General features: G+C 42.6%; 1 protein-coding gene across 5 annotated transcripts in view; it reads left to right on the top strand.

Moving 5' to 3' along the window:
- Nucleotides 1-20272, top strand: part of LOC122791042 (myomegalin-like) — a 3200315-nt gene that overhangs the window by 1548260 nt on the left and 1631783 nt on the right. For all 5 annotated transcript variants that reach the window (XM_044058817.1, XM_044058818.1, XM_044058820.1 and 2 more), the window contains exon 26: nt 1546-1773. In XM_044058817.1, coding sequence (XP_043914752.1) covers nt 1546-1773 — 228 coding nt within the window. The remainder of the gene's footprint in view (nt 1-1545; nt 1774-20272) is intronic.

The raw sequence follows: 20272 nt of genomic DNA, 5'->3' as shown, positions 1-20272 counted from the left end.
TAGGTATATTTCAATAGCGGGTTGTGTTTTGGTGCTATTTTGTTTGTGTGTGATGTATTTGGAGTGGGGAGATTGGGTGGGGGATTTGGTCCAGAAAGAACACAGAATATGAATACTGTGTGTGTCAGTGTATAAGAGATTACGGAGAAGGAGCGGGTAAGCTGTAGTTGAATGTGAGTGAGTAGGGGAGTGGCCTGTTAGCTATGAGGTAGGAGTCAGAGTGAGGCTGAGAGGAGTAGCTTGTTGATTATAAAGGTCAGAAGCATGGGAGTGTGTGGGAATGGGGGTAAGGTATGGGAACGGAGTGAGCCCAAGCGTAGCGAGGGCAAATGGAGTGGGTTGAACCTGTCAGGAGCAGTCAGTGAAGAGGTAAGTTTAATTTAGAGAGAGTACAGTGGCCAGAAGAGGTTAAATGTTTTTATTTAGAGTAAAATGGGAAGCGTAGTGAGGAGGGAAAGTCTAAGATTATAGTAGAGTGGAATTAGATAAATGGAACACTTATACAGGATGTGAATAGATTACAGACCACGAAAAGCTCGACAAACCAATAAAAGCACAAAAAACGGAAAACTGAGCCTCCAACACGTAATTTATAGATGTAAAAGAACAGATTTATTAAGCGCTTTCGGAAGGGTTAATACCCCTCCTTCTTCAGAATACAAAATGAACAAACAAACACAAACAAGCGCTTAATAAATCTGTTCTTTTACATCTATAAATTACGTGTTGGAGGCTCAGTTTTCCGTTTTTTATGTGAATAGATTAGATAGACTGGAGAACTTAGAATATATAGTGAGTTGGTTCAGCCTGGCGATGTGTAGTAGAGACAGGGGCTATGCAGTATATTTAAAAAAAGAAGTCCAACAGACACTTACAGATAATTTGCTTTTTGGTTGCTGGGAATGTTATTCACCTGGTCACTTGTCTGTGCAGGCATTTCCTGGGGAGGTAGATTATGCCCGCTGTTCAATAGATAATTTGCTTTTTGGTTGCTTTGGATGTTATTCACCAGGTTGCTTGTTTGTATAGGCTTTGCTAGAGAAGTAGATTATGCCCGCAGTTCAGTAGATAATTTGCTTTTTGGTTGCTGGGTATGTTATTCACCAAGTCGCTTGTCTAAATAAAACGATTAGGTTTCTGAGACATAACGCAGAACCACCTGATTTGTTTCTTTAAGTGAATGTAATGACATGAAATTGTGTGATCACCACCAGTATATGTAAGCAGTGCTGATTGTTTTGTAGTCTGTACTAGGAGTTATGACAATATTGCACTTTTTGCAGTCTCTTTCCACCAGGAAGTAAGGTATTTCACAGCATGTTGCATTTCATTGCAGCCTTATTTGGTAGAGAGTGTTACTTTCCTGGTATAATATGATAAACAGCATTGTGGAGGGACATCTTGCTTGCACATTGAGGCAAGTTGGTGGTCTTTTCTTTCTACTACTGATTGTATTTTCATACATATGCATTCTCAGTTGAATATTAAAACTTGTACAGTATTTCTAAGCCATTTTTACTTTCTGTCTTTTTGGATGTTCTTTAGTTACCAAACATGATGTTGACAGTAGTGAGCTTGAAACATTAAGGAGCCAACTCGAAGAAATGAAAAAATTGAATGCTTCACTGTGTGATCAGTGCGATGTTGACAACAGTAAACTTGAAACATTAAAGAATCAGCTTGAAGAGATGAAACAATGGAATGCTTCACTGCATGCTCAGCTTGTTGGGATGCAAACAAATTATTCAAGATTTGGAGCAGCAAGTGAGACAAGTAAGTTTTTTTCTCTTTCCTTTTGTTGTTACTTTAGCAGCTTTGATCTTGGATATCAAGTCTGCATTAAAGTGAAAGTCAGATATTCTCAGTTCTCTTTGTTGGTGCTTATCAGTAGAAAGGCGAGATGCTTAGTATCCATCTTGTATTTCCGTGTTGTGCTGCTAATCATGATCTTTGCAGTGGCTAGTTGACATTATTGCTCAAGTTGTGGTAACTTTGTCACAAAGAATAGTGTAGCAATCTTATTACCTTCTGTTGTGCATGTGTATGGTGGTTTGCTTTTGAGTTAAGATATCATTTTATAGAGTAGCAGTGTTTGCGCATATCATTAATATTAATGTTTATTGGTTATTGCATCATTTAAAGTCTGCTTGTAATCATAGGAGATTACTAGAATGTTGACTCAGAGGTCATTTCAAGCCTAGCCATTTCATCCCAATGTTATGCCATAGAAATGTTAGATGTCCTTTTATTCAGTGTTGCAGTACTCTTTATATGTGGGAAGTCCTCTGCCAAAACGACCTGATGTCTAGCCAGCATACAACAGCATTCAGCTACTACAAGGTATGTGGGACGTTGCACATATGAGCTGACAATGTCAGCCATAAAAGGGCATCCACACATACAATCCACAGACCTTTTCTGTTGTCATTTGGAATGCGTCTCTGCTGCCTGTTTCTGTTGGTTGCTGCCAGCTTTCACATAAGTGCCCTGTTGTGGATTTATTTCTTTACTACTGCCTTTTGCGTTTAGGTCATGTCATCAGGAAGGCCAAGTGTAGGTGTGGAAGGCAGATTCCACATAGACTGCCACAATCTTTCTTTCCTGCTTAGGCCCCAATCACGACCACTGTTCTTGTTCCATTTATCAGGCCTTTGTTCCTAAAACTTTGCGTAGCTGACTTTTGGCTTTAAGTCTCTGTTTAGAAGATCAGCAACTTAAATGTCTGGCTAAGGACATTTTGGAGGGTTCCCGGGGTCCTTTGGCTGAGCTGATTTTGACGTATCCCTTGAGGTTATTGTAGACCTAGTGTTACATTCAGAAGTTGGGTCTGGTTCCTCGGCGGGTACCCCACTGGAAGCCATTAAGGAAGCCGACCTAGCCACATCCTCCGAAGCAGTGCAGATGTTCATTTCAGACAGTCAAGGGGTGCCACGGCTCCTTGTGTTTGAGGGCCCTAGGAATGTACCTTCTACTCTGGTTAGGGAACAGATTCCAGAGTCCGTGCCGGACGTTAGGCCTACACCAGGTTCTTCCACACCTCCTCATGCAGAAATGCATGTTAAGAAAAAACACGAATAGATGCTCTCAAGCCCCTTCTCAGGGTTGATTAAGGATTTGATGGCTTTGAAGCCTTCTTCTGCTGTTTCTGTTCCTTCTCCTTACATCTTCTCCTGTTCAAAGAGTTAGAGAGCACAAATTACTTTACCTTTAGAATATGCCTGTCCAGAGGAGGAGTTCAATGGGGGGAATTCTCCGGTAGAAGAGATTTCTTTTGAAGAGACAATTAACAAAATGAGGGAATTTTTCAAATGGGATTGCTCACAGATTTCTGAAGAGCAAAAGGGGTGTTATGAACTTCTACAAATGGAAGTTGGCTCTCCTTTGGCTGTAACTCCAGTTTTGCCAGCTTTCCTGGATGCTTTCAGTTCATCTTAGGCCCCTGACTCTCAGGCTCCTGCTCCTAAGAGGCCAGACAGATTCTACAAGATGCCTGATGATTGCAAGTTCTTGTAAAAGTGTATTTCAGCTGATCCAGCTGCTGTTTCCATTGCTTTTCAGACAAGTCTTCCCAGTTGTCTCCTTCCTCTAAACTACTTCCCTCTGATAAGGAGAGTAAAATTCTGGAAAGGCTTGGTAAGAAAATTTATACTTCCACTTTAGCTATCAGAGCTATGAATTACCAGATTCATATGTCCAGGTGTTCAGTACCAGATTCTGACATTAAAACTCCGGTTACGTCTCTTTTACCAGCTTCTTCACAAGTAGCTAGACATTCTATTAAATGTCATTACGATGCAGTTGAGGCATCCTCCAGAACTGCTGTGTCTGGTTCTGTACTTAGAAGGCACTCTTGTTTGAGGCTTCAACCATTGCCAGATGGCATTAACGCAAAACTGTTAGATGCACCTCTAGGTAAGTCTGCTCTTTTTGCTTCTGGGGCTGCAGACTTAAGATCTTGCAGGAGAAGGGAAAAGAATTTCAGGATCTGAAATACCTTTTTGTTTCTCTTGTTCCAAAGTTCCACAGGAATTTTCCTACTAAGACTTCCTTTGTTAGAAGACCAGCATGCTCGTCTTCTTCCTCAATTTCTTCTAGAACTCAAAACACTACTAAGAGACCTCCACAATTTAAATCTCCTACTTCTGCACCTTCCTCCCAGCAGTCCTTTCCAGCCAGGCCAGGCTGTCTCTGACTACCAGCCTCCGTCAAGTTTTACCCCTCTATCTCTGTCTGTCTCTTTTCCAGCTTGGGCAAGGATCACTTGAGATTCCTGGGTTCTGTCACCCAACAGGGATATTTCTTGACTTGAAAAAGTCTCTCTCCCTTCATGGAAGTTCCACAGCCCTCTTCAAACCAATTGGATTTGTTTCCAGAGGTTCTAAGACAGTTACTTTCTCAAGGCACAATTCAGCAGGTGCCAGTGGATCAGACGGGTAGAGGGTTTTATTCAAGAATGTTTCTTGTTCCCAGAAAAGATGGTCCCCAAGACTAATCCTGGATCTTTCCAACTTAAACACTTTTCTTGAAGTGCCATCTTTTTGCCTTGCCTTTTGGACTTTCAGCTGCCTCAGGGGTGTATACAAATTGCTTGGCCCCTGTGATCCCTTTCCTAAGGGTCAAAGGTGTTCAGTTATATCCATACCTGGATGATCTTTTTCTGGCTTCTCTTTCAGAACAGTTAATTTAGATTCTGAGTTTACCATTATTTTCCTACGAAGTCTGGGGTTCACCGTAAATTTGAAAAAAAAAAACATCTCTGTCCCCTTCACATCTTTCTAGGGTGCAGGTTCAGAACAGACCTAATGGTGTGATTTTTTCCAACAGACAATGTTCAGTCCCTCACTGCCTTCTTAGAAAACCTTCTCTCTCTCTCTCGTCCCTTATGGCCAAGGAGTTTCTGAGACTTCTAGGTTACATGGCATCCTCAATTCCCATGCTGCCTTTTGCAAAACTCCACTGAGAAATTTCAATGGTACCTGAAGTCTATTTGAACACAGCATGCTCACCTTTTGGAGTTTTTGATCCCCCTTCTCCCGTGCCTAAAAAACGAGCTTCTTTGGTGGATTTAACAGCTTGCTCTGAATCCAGGACTTACTCTTCATCTGCCTCAACCAACTGAACAGCTGTTCACGGATTCTTCAGACACAGGTTGGAGGGCAACATTTGCATCAACCAAGGTGCAGGGCCTTTGGTCTCTTTCTCAAAGGAAAGAGCATATCAACATCAAGGAAATGAGGGCTCTTACTGTAGCTCTACAGTCCTTTCATCCTCTATTTCAACCTGGTCCTCTGAAAGTGCTTACAGACAACACCACAGTTCTCTGGTATGTCAACAAGCAAGGGGAACAGACTCTTGCCTTCTTTGCAGGTTAGCTTTCAAGGCATGGGAGTCGCAGTTCAGTATAAGGTGACTCTTCAAGCAGTTTAAATCCTATCCACTCAAAATATTATGGCAAACACATTAAGTAAGTCTAGGACTCAATCTCACAAATGGATGCTTCGCAGTGATGTTTCTGGACTTTGTCCACTGGTGGAGTACTCCTCTTTTGGATCTTTTTGCCTCCCCTCTGCACAAACAACTTCCTTTGTTTTGTGCCAGAGTCTCACATCCTCTGGCTTGGTAGGTGAATGTGCCCTGTCTTTGTCATGGAGGGGGATGATTCTTAATGCATCCGCCACCTTCACACATTCAGAAAGTCCTGCTGGTGACTCCCTTTTGGCCAAGACAGCATTGGTTCCCACGTCTTCTGCATTTAGCCAAGGGCAGTCATTGTAAGTTACCTCAGAGTGGACCTGTTCACATAAGACGAGGCACCTCTGCTTCATCCACATTTGTCAGCCATACAACTGACCCTATCGTGATCAACTTTTGATTCCTTTCAGGCACTTTTATTCTCCGGGCATGCTTAAGAGTTCTGCAGGAGGCCAGAAAAACCAGTACTAGAAAATCTAACTTATTCAAATGGAAGAGGTTTTCCATCTGGTGTCTTTCACAAAATCTGGATCCATTTTCAGTGGATGTTCCAGTCATTCTTTCTTGTGTGAGTTGCTTAACAGTGGTTTGACTTGTCAGTGAAAGTTCACTTGTCAGCTATTTCTGCATGCCTGCCATTATCTCCACCTTTTAACATCCAGATTGGAGGTAAAACTTTTTCTTAGATGTCCTTCATATTAAATACCCCAAGAAATCAGTTTCACCTCCTCGGGATTTGAATTATGTTTTAGAGAAGCTTACTGTGGCCCCTTTTGAGCCTGCAGCCTCAGCTTCTTTAAAGTTTTGTACTTGGACAACAGTTCATCTGTTGGCTTTAACCTCTGCTAGGAGAGTTTCTGCGATTCAAGCTTTGATGGCTTCCCCCACCTTTCTTAGTTTTCCACAAGGATAGGATCTCTGTGTACTAATCCTTCTTTTATGCCCTAGGTGGTAAATGAGTTCTCTTAATCTATTCAGTTGCTCACTTTCTTCCTTTCTCCTCAGTCCTCCAGTGAAATAATCGTACACACTTTGGATGTGCATAGACAACTCTGATTCTATTTAGATCTGATCCGCTGTTTTTCTTTTCTTCCCAGGGCTCTGGGTTTGCCTATCTCTAAACAGACCATTTCTCCTTGGATTTCTAAGGCAATTTTGTTATGATTTCCGTGGTAAGACTCTCTGATCCTGTTAGGGATCACCCCACTAGGCCTATGGCTTCCTCAGGAGCATTCTTTTAAAGGCTTAGATACTAACTCTATTTTAGAGGCTGCTACATGGTCTTCTGTACACACTTTTACCAAACATTACAAGTTGGCCAACATTTCTAGATCTAGGGCAGGGTTTGCTAGAGCCATTCTCCATGACTTTATTGAAAGCTCTTCTGTTCAAAGCTTCTCTGCTCCTTCCTCCTCCCAGGTTTCGTATTAAGCTTTGGCATTCTCCCGCATGTAAAGAGTACTGCAACAATGAATAGAAGGGCATAGAATAGTTGTATAAAATGGTACCATAACCATAGATGCCCTTCTCTTCTGTGTGCACACACACACACACACACACATCTTTCTTTCTTTCCTTGGGTGTCATTTGATTGCTGGTTAGGTCTGGTGTTCCTTCTGGGGTATTACAGTTCTGAGGATTGTATGTGCGGAAGTCCCTTTATGGCTGACATTTTCAGCACATACGTACAATGTTCCACATACCTTGTAGTAGCTATTGTATACTGGCCGGATGCTGGGTCGCCCCACATGTAAAGAATACTGTAACATCGATGGTTATGGTAAAATTTTACACAACTATTCTTTAATACCCAAGATTACATTTAGTAATGACTGCCCATGCACAGGATGGTTGTGAGAGCTATTCCCAGTATGAATTTACAGTGCCCCATCAACTCGTCCAGGTTCCTTTTTAACAATGTCATAGAGGTGCTCTTTCACATGAATAGATAGCCTATTCCAAAAATGCAGCAGTCATTGGTAGATAAATCTGTCCCTCCAGCATGTCCTATTCAATTTGCAGGCCATATTTAAGTTCCTGGAAAGGCTATGCAGCAAGTCCATTAGATTTGGATTGAGATTGCTCTGTAAGTCGGGCATAAGTCTCCCCTAAGAAATCTATATGATACAGAGTAAAGTGACAGGGACTTTATTCGGTCTGTGTATGGCACTTGCTAGAATCCCTTGATCTTTGTTAGAAACCTCTGAAGTCTATCCAATTGCTGCAAGTGCTTTGTACGGTAAATGCCAAGTGGGATGTTATACTCCGTTATGGAGCGGATTAGTGCTGAGTGGAGAGAGGTTATAACCTCTCTTGCTCTCAAGGCAGTGCCTTTACTGATTAAGTGTGCAACATAGAAAGCCTTCCTTACTACAGTAGACAATAGTGGTCAACGTTAAGGTCGCAGTCAACTTGTGAACACAAGTCCCTTACCACTTCATGGGTACTTGGGGTATTGTTCTTGATATGATAGTGTGAAGGGACATTGTTTGTGCTGAAGGGAATGATGATGCATGTCTTTGCATTCAGTTTGAGACCGCGACTAAGACACCAGTCATTGGTCTCCAGAAGACCCTCCAGTATACTGACATCATTTGGGGATTTAGTAATTGTATTCAGTTTGCAGTCGTCTGCAAACTTGTTCAGCCGCAACCCCTTAGTTTTGACCTGAACTTCTAAGTATATATCAGACAGTAGTGGGGGCCAGCACTGACCCTTAGCACCCTGCTGGATATGGAGTTGCCCACTTTGATAATGTGTCCGGTTAGCGAGACAGTTAACAATCCATCTTACTGCAAAGGGGTTTACATTCAGTTTGCTAAGTTTATCGGTAATGCCTGAGTGTGGGATTGTGTCAAAAGCCTTTGCCAAGTCGAGGTATGCTGCGTGCACATATATACCCTCATCAGTGACCCTGGTTACATTTTAAAAAAATCTACAAAATTTAACAGGCAGGATCTTCCCTTGATGAAACCGAATTGGGTAGGTAGCAGGGTTTGGAGGTTGCATATGTCTTTATTTATGAGGTCCATAATGATACGTTCCATGGCCTTACAGATGAGGCTGGTCAGACTTGTGGGTCTATAATTCCCCAGGTTTGTTGCTAAGCCACCTTTGTTGAGGGGAATAACTGTTGCTGTTCTCCATTTTGCTGGAGCAAAGCTTGTGGTTAGGCTAGGATTGAAAGGGGTACTTAATGTTGATGCCGGTTCATTTTTTAACCCGTTTAGAAGACAGCTTGAGATGCCGTGTTCCCGTAGAGGTTGCTGTTTTTTGTCTTGGACAAAGCTTTGATGACATGTTCTTCAGATATGCCGGGTGGGGAGTTTGGGGCAAAGTTTGTGGCAGATTTGGAGATGATGGGGGTGAAATTTTTGCTAAACCTATCTGCTAGCAGGTTTGCTGTCTCTTTGGGGTCAGTGTGCGTGTTACCTTTGGTCACTAGTTCTGCACATGCTTTCGTCCTACCTTTTAGGCTACGTACATAGCTGTAAAAGGCCTTATGGTTATCCTTGGCTGTGCTAGCTATGCTTTTTTTCAGAGCCCCCCTTAGAGGATTTGACAAGTTGTCTTATTTGCCTATTGAGGCTGAGGATGATGATTTTCCATTGTTGGGGTCTTTGCCTTTGTATTAATGGACAGCAACTTTTTGCATTTATTGTAAAGTATGTTGATGGTGTATGTCCACCATGGTGGCTTGTTTTTACTTTGAACTCTGGGTTTGATTCTTTCTGGTACAGCCGAGTCTGTACACTTATGCAAGTGATTGTACATGGGCTTTAGTGTAAGCTTGGTGAAGTTACCATTTCCAGCTGAGGGTGGGGCTCTGAATGCATTTGTACTTTCACATAGGAGGGTATAGTTTGCCTTGGTGAATTTTTTTTAATCTGATTTCACCCTTTGTGAGTTCTGGTGTTAGTGTCAGCTCGAAGGTGACTGATTTGTGGTTCATATTTGACTAATAAGAGTCCTACAGTTGTGGAAGTGGATCCATTTGACATGTTAGTGAGGACCAGATCTAGTATGTTTGTTACTGTTGTTGAGGTATGAGCAATTTGTTCTAGGGCGTTTGAGTTAACAAAGTCAAGGAACTTTTGTGCTAGTGGGTTTGGGCTAGAGTAGGTTTCCCATTTGATGGTGGGATAATTGAAATTCCCCATAACCTAAGTGTTCGATAAGATTTGGATTGTCTCCAGTTCGATTAAGTAGACTTCGTGCTCGTCATGACACTTTTAGGGGAATCTGTAACTGGCTACGAGTTGAATGTGGGTATTACCCACCATAACCTGAACTTGAAGTAGCTCCATGAAGTTGTCCAGTCTAACTAGACGAGAGGTGAATTTGTCTGTAATATAGATAGCAACGCCTCCTTTGGTTCTCACTTTCATTTTGCGGTCTGAAGGTGTGGAAGACATTGTAGGCTTGCAAGGCTGGGGTACTCTGTGAGGCCTTGAACCAGGTTTTTGTGACCGTGCAGACACCTACAGCTTCCAGTGATAGAAGTGCTTCCAGGGTATGCAGTTTTTGGTTTAAGCTCCTAGCATTTAGCAGCATGACCCTTATTTTGTTATGATTGGCAAATTTTACGTCTGTAAGTTAATTTTCAAGACTTTGCCTAAAAAGGCACTATGGTGGAAGCAAGAGCCTTTGCCAGCAGCCAAAAGCCTAGAGTCCAGGTGCAAGCCATCTGTGGCAGAGCAGCGAGGTTTGTCAGAAATGGCTTCCCAGGCAGACAGGAACTGGATCCCCTTTGAATGACACCAAAAAACAAACCAATTATGGAAATCAATCATTGTTTTTATACTGTGGCATCCTTCTAGGTGAGGCATGCTTCTTAAGGCTAAGGACAATACCTCCCTGGGACACATACTTGAAGAGCTCAATCCTGTCTCTCTTCATATAATCCAGTGAGGTACATCTCAGGTTGTTCACTGCAACATGAACTATGATAGAGTCATAGGTAGGTACTAGGGTATTTGCCCAAAGGCATTTATAAGCCTAGCCAGAATGTGTTGGCTTACGCCTTTCCCTTGTATGCATCCAACACAAAAATCAACATATGTGGATGTTCTCTCAAAAAACCTAGAGACATCAGAGACCTCCAAAACGCATGACTGCTACAGCTAACACAGTTATAACACATAATGGTACATGTTGCTGAGAGACCTGAGTACATGTGTGAGCTGACTAATCCTGGCACTGGACAGGCAGCTGACTGTGACTTTCTCCTTGTCCAGTCTGGTGAGTGGGACATCGTGTGTCTCACTATTGATTCTCCAATGACTAGAAAATGTGTTTTTTGAGTATTACACCTTAAGGGCTTGGTAGGTGAGAAACTGGTGTTGCTATGTGTCATAGGTGCTGTGGGAACTGTTAGTTATAGCAGTTGTGTGTTTTGGAGGTCTCTGGTGTCTCTAGGTTTTTTTGAGAGAACGTCCACATGTTGATTTTTGTGTTGGATGCATACTGTATGTACGAGTAATGGTACTATGCACATGTGTAGTATTGGGGAGGTTGACCGCCTCTTCCTTGTTACTGTTTTGAGTGTGAGAGAGCATGGATTCAAGATTCTTGGTGCAGATACATCTGTCGCACTGTATACTAGAGTGAGTTAGTAAAAGGTTGTCTGCGTACATGAGACAATTGCTACACTGTCTCAAGAGACCCGAGTCACCAAGTTTGGCAGGAGAAACAAGGGTGGTCCAACTGTTCATAATGCTAGGTTGCCAGCTGTTGTCACTGGGGGTCCTTTTCAAGATCGATCAAGGAGGAGCTCAGTGGATGGATATTTTTGCCTTTGTGTAATTTAATAAGTTTCAGCTCACTAGCAGTATTTTTTTGACTGGGAAAGTACTACAGATATGTGCTACAGCTGTAACTAAGGAAAAACTGTTTGATTTAATCTGTTCGGCTATGGCGCACAATTGTGCAGTAGTGACCATGTTGCATGAAGCACAAACAAGCAAAAACCTGCTCAAATGCAGGGCTTAAATACCCGAAGCTTAAAAACTTGAAAAAAATGTAAAAAGGCTCAAAAGGACCAATGAAGATGTTTATTCCAAGCTCTAGACTAACCACCCTTCACCAGACAGGTTCCAATCAACACAATCCTCTTACTAGAGTGCAGAAAGGTCCCCTCCAATCCAAGATGGCCTGGAAAATATGAAAAGAAAAAACAGCCACAATAAACTGACCCAGATGCAACAAACCTGTATCTGGACTATGCTACTGCTACTAGCTACCCTAGTTTCAGTGGGAACCACTAGAAAATGTTTGACACAGCAGAATGATAGCAGTGAGACTATAAAAACATTTAAAACAGCAGAAAATCAGCAAGGAAACTGAAGAATAATTTAGAAATTTAACAAATCCGTTATTATAATGCAGCTTGACAGGAAATCCAGAACAAGCAGAACAGATGCTTTGCAAAAGTGAAAAACACCAGCAAATACAGTGAAAATAGCAAAAATCTTGGTAAACACTGAAAACAGCAATACCATTTGATTTAACTGGCACAGTATGGCAGACAACTGCATTACAACAGTGTACATTAGTACAGTGATATTTGTACACTTGTCTTGCTAATTCATGCCAGTATGAGGTAGCCTCCAACTATTACTTATGTTCTTTTTCTGCATATTTGACTAAATTTTCATCGGGCCGATAATTATTTTCTTAACTTCCTTCTAGTGCATGGAGAATGGTGATTACAGTCCCATATCCAGAGAAAGCCCAATCAGTTAAGCACTTCTATAGTGAGAGACCTGATCTTAACAATTGTTAAGCACCCACTGCTTGGCTTGTTAAGATTGGACATTGTACTAGGTAGTAAAATCTGCCACTACTAATCAGCAAATGACAGCAGTAGAATTCAAAAACAGATTGGTTTCTGTCTGTGCTGGTAATGTGTCCCTGACATTCACTACCATAAGAAAGTGCGTTACTGCCTTTCTGTCAGTGGTCACTAAATGCTTTATGGCTTTTAAAGCTGACAAAAATACTTGGCACCTTCTTTTCTGGAACTAGTAGTAAATGGAGCAGATAAAGCTCCATGCACAACAAAGGATTATGATCAGGGCTATGATCATAATGCATTATGTGTTCTCAACAAAGATGCCAACATTCACCTATTGATCTTTGCTTTTGAGGTGAATTTCTTGGCATCCATATCTCAGGCATAAGTTAGTTACGATCAGTGACCCACTCATAATCCTGTGTATTCATAACACTGGTTCAGTACTGGCTCCAGGGATAGAGGAAGCTGATGGGTGTATTCAGCCATTTTGAAGATCCGCATCTGTTAAGATTCCATATTCTTCATTTTTTATTTTTTTTATACTGATAGTGAATTTATGTGGCTGTTAATGTGCAAAAATTTAAAGTATTAACATCAGGGACCCTTATTCAGTCATGTTATGATTACATTCATTATTGTTTCTTTCTGAGCGCTAATGCATTTTGTGCCAGAACATACCATAATGCTGTTTACTTACCAAGAAACATGGACTTAGCCCCTCAGACTGCCAGTTATTATTGCTGTGCGCACAGTTTGATTCTCAGTTCTTATTCCTGATAGTGAAAAGTTCCCATATTACTAAATGCCCCATGATGGAATCGTACATAAACTCAGGAGTCTGAAGGGAAGTAAAGCTAGTACAGTTTTGGTCCTTAATTCCATATGTGATCAAACACAGAAGATGAATTTAGGCTGACTCTTATCTTCACCATTCTCTCTCACCAGTGGAGTAATCAGGGCTGTCTGCTGGGGTGACTCCCTTTCGTTATCTTTGCATTAAATGTCAGAATGTATTCCTTTGTTTGGATCCTCATCTATGCTGGTGAGTGCAAACTTTTTAAGTTTGTCCTTATCTTAGTGACAACTGTCTTCACTCATCACTTAACATTATGCACAAATGGTGCAGTAGATACGGCTTTGCCTTCAGTGCCAAAAAATGCATTATTCTGTCATTTGACAGAAATACTTAGTAAGTTGATGAGTTAACAGATTTTAAAATTTCCCTGCATGGGACTCGAGAACTATTGGAGTAACAAATGCCCATAACTAAGGATATAATTCTTTTGAACAAGATAACAGGACCTGAATTGACTGGACAGAGCAAGGCTCTATTAAGTTTAACACTGCTGGCTGCAAAAAGCAAGCAAAAAAAAAAACTTGAAAATGGAAATTAAATTGTAAACCAACTGAAATTGAGGTATTGAATATTAATAAAGATCTAAAAGAACTGGAAATGGGATCTTTAGAAAAGGAAAAGAACAAATTACATAGAAATAAGTGGATTTATAGGAACCATATGTGCAGAATAATGTTGAGGAGATTAAGGTTTAAGTGAAGGCAGGAACTGACCAATGTATGTAATGTTGGAGTGAATGGCAGTTGTTATAATGAAAGAAAACATGTATGTATTGTGTAATGCATGAAAAAATGTTGATGTAGTTTTCCTCTCTATTTATGTATACCCATGTCTTAAGTGATAATTTAATAAAAGTGCTAAATGTGTTATCTCCTCTGGTTTTGTTGAGTTTACCCATAGAGATGCCTCTACCAATTCAGTAGTTGCAGATGTTCATCGTGTTTCACTGTTGCAGTCCTAACCAATGGGTTATCCAGCTCCCGGTAGCCCTCGATCAGCCAGAATACCAAAGGTAAGTAAATATGACGTTGGCTGTCATCGGTTGTAAAGGACGTCAGGACGTCCGATACAAAAGAAGGCAGCTGACGTCACTTCCTCAGTCTTCCTTGCCACGGAGCCCGAAGCAGAAGCATTTCTTGCACGAGTGCCGATTGGCAGTTTACCTTTTTTCGTTTCCGACTACAAAGTTGAAGTCTACTACAGCTAAGTACCCCATTGGCGATCCACTTTTTGCCTTAACGAATGTCAGAAAAGGTTAATTGTCTTACCTGTGGAAAGCAGATTCACCATAGAGATTTTCTTTCCCATTGTATTATTTGTCTAGGCCTTGACCACGATGTTCCTAATTGTGATCTCTGTGCCTCCTTTAATCCACATACTATTCGTCATCGGGCTAAGCTTTTAGCTAGACATTTTGGAGTTTGGCCTAAGTTTGTCGGTATGGCGTCGTCTGGTCTTCAGGCTTCAGATATACCCAAGAAATGTAAGGATAAGGACTGCGACAGGCTTCAGAAGGTTAAGTCCTCTGATGATGTTAGGATGGTCGTCAGTCATGCGGTAGCCAGTGAGGCACCTTTGCAGCCCCTGCAGTCCACGGATTTGCAACTGCAGTCCTCTGTTGAGACCATTTCAGAGTCCCCAGGCCTCCGGCCTCCATTTTGCCTTCTGACCTGTCGCCTCTTCAGCTGGATCCGGAGCCGCTAAGCTGATGCCGGTGTCTGAGGCCTCCGTTCTTCATTCAGACAGCAAGTTCTTGCCAACAACCTCTACTGTGACTTTGGCGGTTGCCAGGCACCCCCCACCCCCACCCCCAGAGTCCTTTAGACTTGCAGGTAAATCTTCCAGTCGTAAGCCTGTGAAAAAGCAGGCTCCGGTTTCTTCTCGTTCCCCTCAATCCCAGATGGTTAAAATGGCTAATGATCTTTTGACCCTTATTAGAGGTCCACAGCTTCCTCCTCCTAAAAGGAGCAGGGATGCTTCTCCTGAGGCCTTGTCTTTTTCTAACTCTGATTCTTCTAGCATTTCTGCTGATGAAGAGGAAGCGTCTCAGGCTTTTTCTCCTTTTGAGGATTCAGATGCAGAGGTATCCGTCCCTTATGCTTCTCCCCCAGAGAATTTCTCTTTTGGTGATACTTTGAATACTCTCAGGGAGCATTTTAAATGGGAAAGTCAGGGCTATCCCCAGTCTAAGAAAAGGATTAGGGAATTTTTGGATTTACCTCAGCATAAGCCTCTAGCTATTCCCCCAGTGTTAGAAGTGGTTCATGATGTTTTCCTGGAAAATTCCTCAACTCCAAATTCGGTTCCTCCTGCTCCCAGGAAACCTGACGGGTACTGTAGGGTCCCTGATTCTCATCTGTTTCTTTTAAGGAATCCGTTGGCTGATCCTGAGGTTATTTCTCAAGGCCCTAAAGGAGTTACGGCCACTGTTACTAAAACAGGGAATCTAGATAGGTGGGGTAAAAAGGTTTATACCTCTGCCACTCTTGCTATTAGGTCTAGTAATTGTCTTTTTCATATGCTGAAATTCCAGCAGCACACCTTGGAGGCTATTAAGTCTAGGATAGCAAATGTACCTCTTTTGGTGGAGAGTAAGGAAGTGCAGGATTTGCTGAATTCTGCCAGTCTAGTCAATAAACATTCTTTACATTGTGGTTTTGTCATTCTAGAAGCCTCCTGCAGGGCTACAGCTACTGCATCTGTTATTAGAAGGCACGCTTGGCTCTGGTAACAGCCCCTTCCAGATCGTGTCATGGCTAAGTTGTTAGATGTACCTTTGCATAAGGACAGTCTTTTTGACAGCAAAGCGGAGGAAGTGCTTAAGAAAATGGAGGATAAGGCCAAGTCTATGCAAACTGTTAAGGATTTTCTGCAAGTTCAAATACCTCGCTTTAGCAGGAATTACCCTTCTAAGAGTTGGACGTTTCCTGATACCAGCAGACAGAACTGTTCAAGGACTAGAGGTTACAAATCTTCTAGGGGGCAGGCGTCTACCCCTCAAAGGTCTAAGCATTGGCAGGCTTCCACTTCCAAGGCGGGAAGTTCTAAGCCTGCATCTCAATCAAAACACTCTCAATGACTTTATCCAACTTCTGCCTGCTCTTCCGTGCCTGGAGAGTCCTTTAGGGGGAAGGTTGGCCCTTTTAGCAAATGTGTGGGCCACTGTCACGGACGACAGATGGGTACTCAAAACTTTATCCCTAAGCCACAAGATGTTCATTATGTTTTACTGTTGCAGTCATTACACTTAGGTTATCCTGCTGGCAGGCTAACCGCAGTCGGCCTGAATTCCAAAGTCCTGGTCCGGTGTCGGTTGCTGTCGCCTCTTCCCGGACGTCAGTGCGCCAGGGGTATAAAAGATGCAGCCGACGCCATTTTCTTCAGTCTTTCTTGCCGTGCGTTGCCCGAAGCAAAAGCAGTTCGCAAGTGCAGGTCGGCCGACTCCTGAGATTTTCGAAATCGAATTTCAGATCCGAAGTCTTCAATAAAGCTAAGTACCCCGTTGGAGAAACTTTTTTCTTGCTCCAGACCGATGTCAGAGAAAACGTTAACAATTGTATTTCTTGTGGGCAGCAAATACCTCATAAGGATTTTCATTCTTACTGTATTCCTTGCCTAGACCCTGACCATGACGTTGCTAGTTGTCGGTTTTGTGCTAGATTCAACCAACGCACTATTAAGCGTCTGTTTGATTTTGCTTTACATTACTTTGGCCGAAGGTTTAACTATATAATGCTGTTGGAACAACCGATGACCGGAATCCATAAAAACACAAAGACAAAGAAAAAGACAGGCATCCGAGGTCCAAAACCGACGAAGAAGCCTCTTCTTGGCCAGTCGCCGGTTCTCAGTGAGGCGCTTTCGCAGCCCCTGACACCTGCTACCTCAGAGCCACAGGCCACCTCAGACTCCCACGTGGAGACAACTAGGCCTCTGGAAATTCAAGTTATTGGGCCTACGGAAACTATTCCCCCAGATGGGTCTGGAGCCGCTGAGCAGGCGTCGGCTTCTGAGGGTGTTTTTAGACCTACACAGCTTACTATCAAGTCTACTTCAGCAGCCAAGGCAAAGTGTAAAACACCATTAAAGACAAAGAAACAAGTACAGCATTCTCCTGGACAGTCATCCATACCAAAGAAACAGATGCTTAAAATTGCCGAGGACCTAATTACTTTGATCAGGAGTTCCCATCCCCCTCCTGATAAAATACCTAGGCAAGATACTGACTATGACTCCTCTGACCAGGTTTCTATTTCCTCTGATTTCTCTTCGGAACAGGGATGTTCTCTTCCTCCCTATGAGGACTCTGATGCTGAAGAATCTATCCCTTCAGCCTCTCCTCCTGAGGATTACTCTTTTGGGGAAACCCTGCACACCATGAGGGAGCATTTTCATTGGGAGAGCCAGGATTATTCAGAATCCAAGAAAAGGCTCAGAGATTTTCTTTTACTGCCTCAGCACAAGCCCCTTGCTATCCCACCTGTACTAGATATTGTTGATGTTTTTTCTGAATCCAGTTTGTCTCCTTTACCCCCTGCACCAGTCAAGCCAGATGGGTACTACAGGGTCCCAGACTCTCATAAATTTCTTTATAAAAACCCTGCTGCTGACCCAGAAACAATTTCTCAGGGTCCCAAGGGGGTCAAGGCTTCCACTGCAAAAAAACCCCTGTTCCCTCTGATAGGGATTCTAGAACACTGGATGGGAGAAAAAAGTTTACACTTCTGCTACTTTAGCTGTAAGGGCTTTAAACTGCCAGTTTCACATGCTTAAATATCAACAATACCTAATGCCTTTGCTAAAACAGAAAATGCTTGCAAGCTCAGAATGTCCTGACAATAAGGAAATGCAGGATTTATTGCATGCAGCTGAACAAGTGGGAAAGCATACTCTGCAATGTGGTTTTGATAGATTAGAGGCTTCTTGCAGAGCCGCTGTTACAGGCTTTGTCATTCGAAGGCATGCTTCGTTAAAAGAACAAAGCTTACCAGATCATGTTAAGGCAAAATTATTGGATGCTCCATTACAGCATGATACTTTGTTTTGTGTTAAAGAAAATGGAGGATAAAGCTAAATCAATGCAGACAGTAAAGGATTTCTTACAGGTTCAGCCACCTAGATTTAGCAGGAACTGGCCTTCAAAAAAGTGGTCCTTTCCAGTGTCAGACAGGCCGCAAAGAGGCAGCTACAGATGCCCAATAGGCAGATCTCAGCCCTAAGGCTCATACAGACCTAAAAATGGGGTGCTTCAGCCCCCAAAGGCAGAGAAGACAAATCACAGCCTTATAGGAAACAGTCTCAATGACTTCCCTCTACAAAAGCCAAGCACTTACCTTTTGACAGCACTCTTAGGGGGAAAACTAGCACTTTTTTCACAAAACTGGCTCATGATCACCCAGGACAAATGGGTACTGAATATTGTTTCTCAGGGTTACAGGTTCCACTTTCACACCCTACCAAGGTCAAAAGGTATGCCAGACCTGCCACAAAACCAATGGGCAGAGGCACAAAAACAAATTTCTGTTCTCATGGACATGAGCTATTTAAAAAGTACCACAGCAAGAATAGGGGCAAGGGTTTTACTCGAGACTTTTCTTGGTACCCAGAAAGGACAAAGCCTGGAGACCAATACTGGACCTGTCAATTCTAAATACTTTCCTGGATGTTCCAAAATTCAAAATGTTGACACTGCAGCAACATCTACCCATGCTGGGCAAGAAGGCTTGGCTAGCTAGTTTGGACCTCAAAAAGAGGCATACCTGCATGTCCCAATCAGACAATCTTGCAGAAGATACCTCAGATTCATAGCTGGCTCAATGTGTTACCAATTCTCTGCACTGCCCTTTGGCTTATCTACTGCGCCCAGGGTCTTCACAAAATGCCTGGCACCAGTAATTGCATTTTGCAGACAAAAAGGAATTCAAATATATCCCTACTTGGATGACTGCTTTATTCAAGCAGAGAGCAAGGACATTTTACTAAAGCATCTGGAGTTTGTAAAAGAATTACTAATTTGGCTAGGGTACACAGTAAACGAAAAGAAGTCAAAACTAGTGCCCTCTCAAGAGATAATATTTCTGGGTGCAAGCTTAAATACAACTGCCCAGATGGTTTATCTCGCGCCAAACAAAGGCAACTGACTCATTACTTTCAAATGATGGCAACAAAGACCCAACTCCCTGCAAGAAAAATTCTGTAAGCTTTGGGCTTCATGGCATCCTGCATTCTGCTAATTCCATATGCAGTACTGCATATGAGGAAGCTACAATGGTATCTAAGAAGTGTTTGGACTCAACATTGCCACAGCCTGGAAACATTAATTACCCTCATTCCCTGCCTGCAACAGGAGTTTCGATGGTGGGCACAGGCCTGTCACCACAACAAGGGACAGACATTCACTTTACCCACAGCCAGGCAAACACTAACAACAGATGCATCAGATTATGCCTGGGGGGCCCACATGGCAGGAAAATGTGTTCAGGGCATACGGCCCGCAAGCCAAATGCAACTTCATATCAATCAAAAAGAGAAGCTAGCTGTACAGAATGCCCTGACAGCCTTCAAAGATCTACTCCATCCAGGACAACTGCTGATAAGGACGGACAATACTACAGTCATGTGGTACATAAGCAAGGAGGCGCACATTCCTACCCCCTCTGCAGACAAACCATGACTTTGTGGAACACAGCATTGACTTATCAAGTACACCTGCAGCACAATTCCTGCCAGGAAAGACAAATACTCTGGCAGACGAACTAAGCAGAAACCTCATGGACCCTCACGAGTGGAAACTAGATCCACAAGTTTTCAACATGATAACAAGGAAAATGGGGATGCCCAGACCTATATCTATTTGCCTCCCCTCACAACTGCCAACTACAGAGATTCTGCACAAGGACTTATCACAAACAAGCATGGAAAGTGGATGCTTCATCATTCAGCTGGAAAACCCTTACAGTATATGCCTTTCCTCCACTGCCTCTCCTCCCCAAGGTACTCCTAAAGGTCAGACAAGAGAAGCCAAAAATGATACTGATTGCCCCAGATTGGCCATGCCAGCACTGGTATCCAATCCTAAAGAACCTGTCTCAAGGCCCAGCCTGGACTTTACCTCAAATTCCTCATCTACTGACCCAACAAAACAATCA

Source organism: Protopterus annectens, chromosome 16.part0, assembly GCF_019279795.1.
Source record: "Protopterus annectens isolate FY-2018-M chromosome 16.part0, PAN1.0, whole genome shotgun sequence".
Classification (NCBI taxonomy): Eukaryota; Metazoa; Chordata; order Ceratodontiformes; family Protopteridae; genus Protopterus; species Protopterus annectens.
The sequence above is the reverse complement of the archived record's forward strand: the minus strand, read 5'-3'. Positions and strand labels throughout refer to the sequence as shown.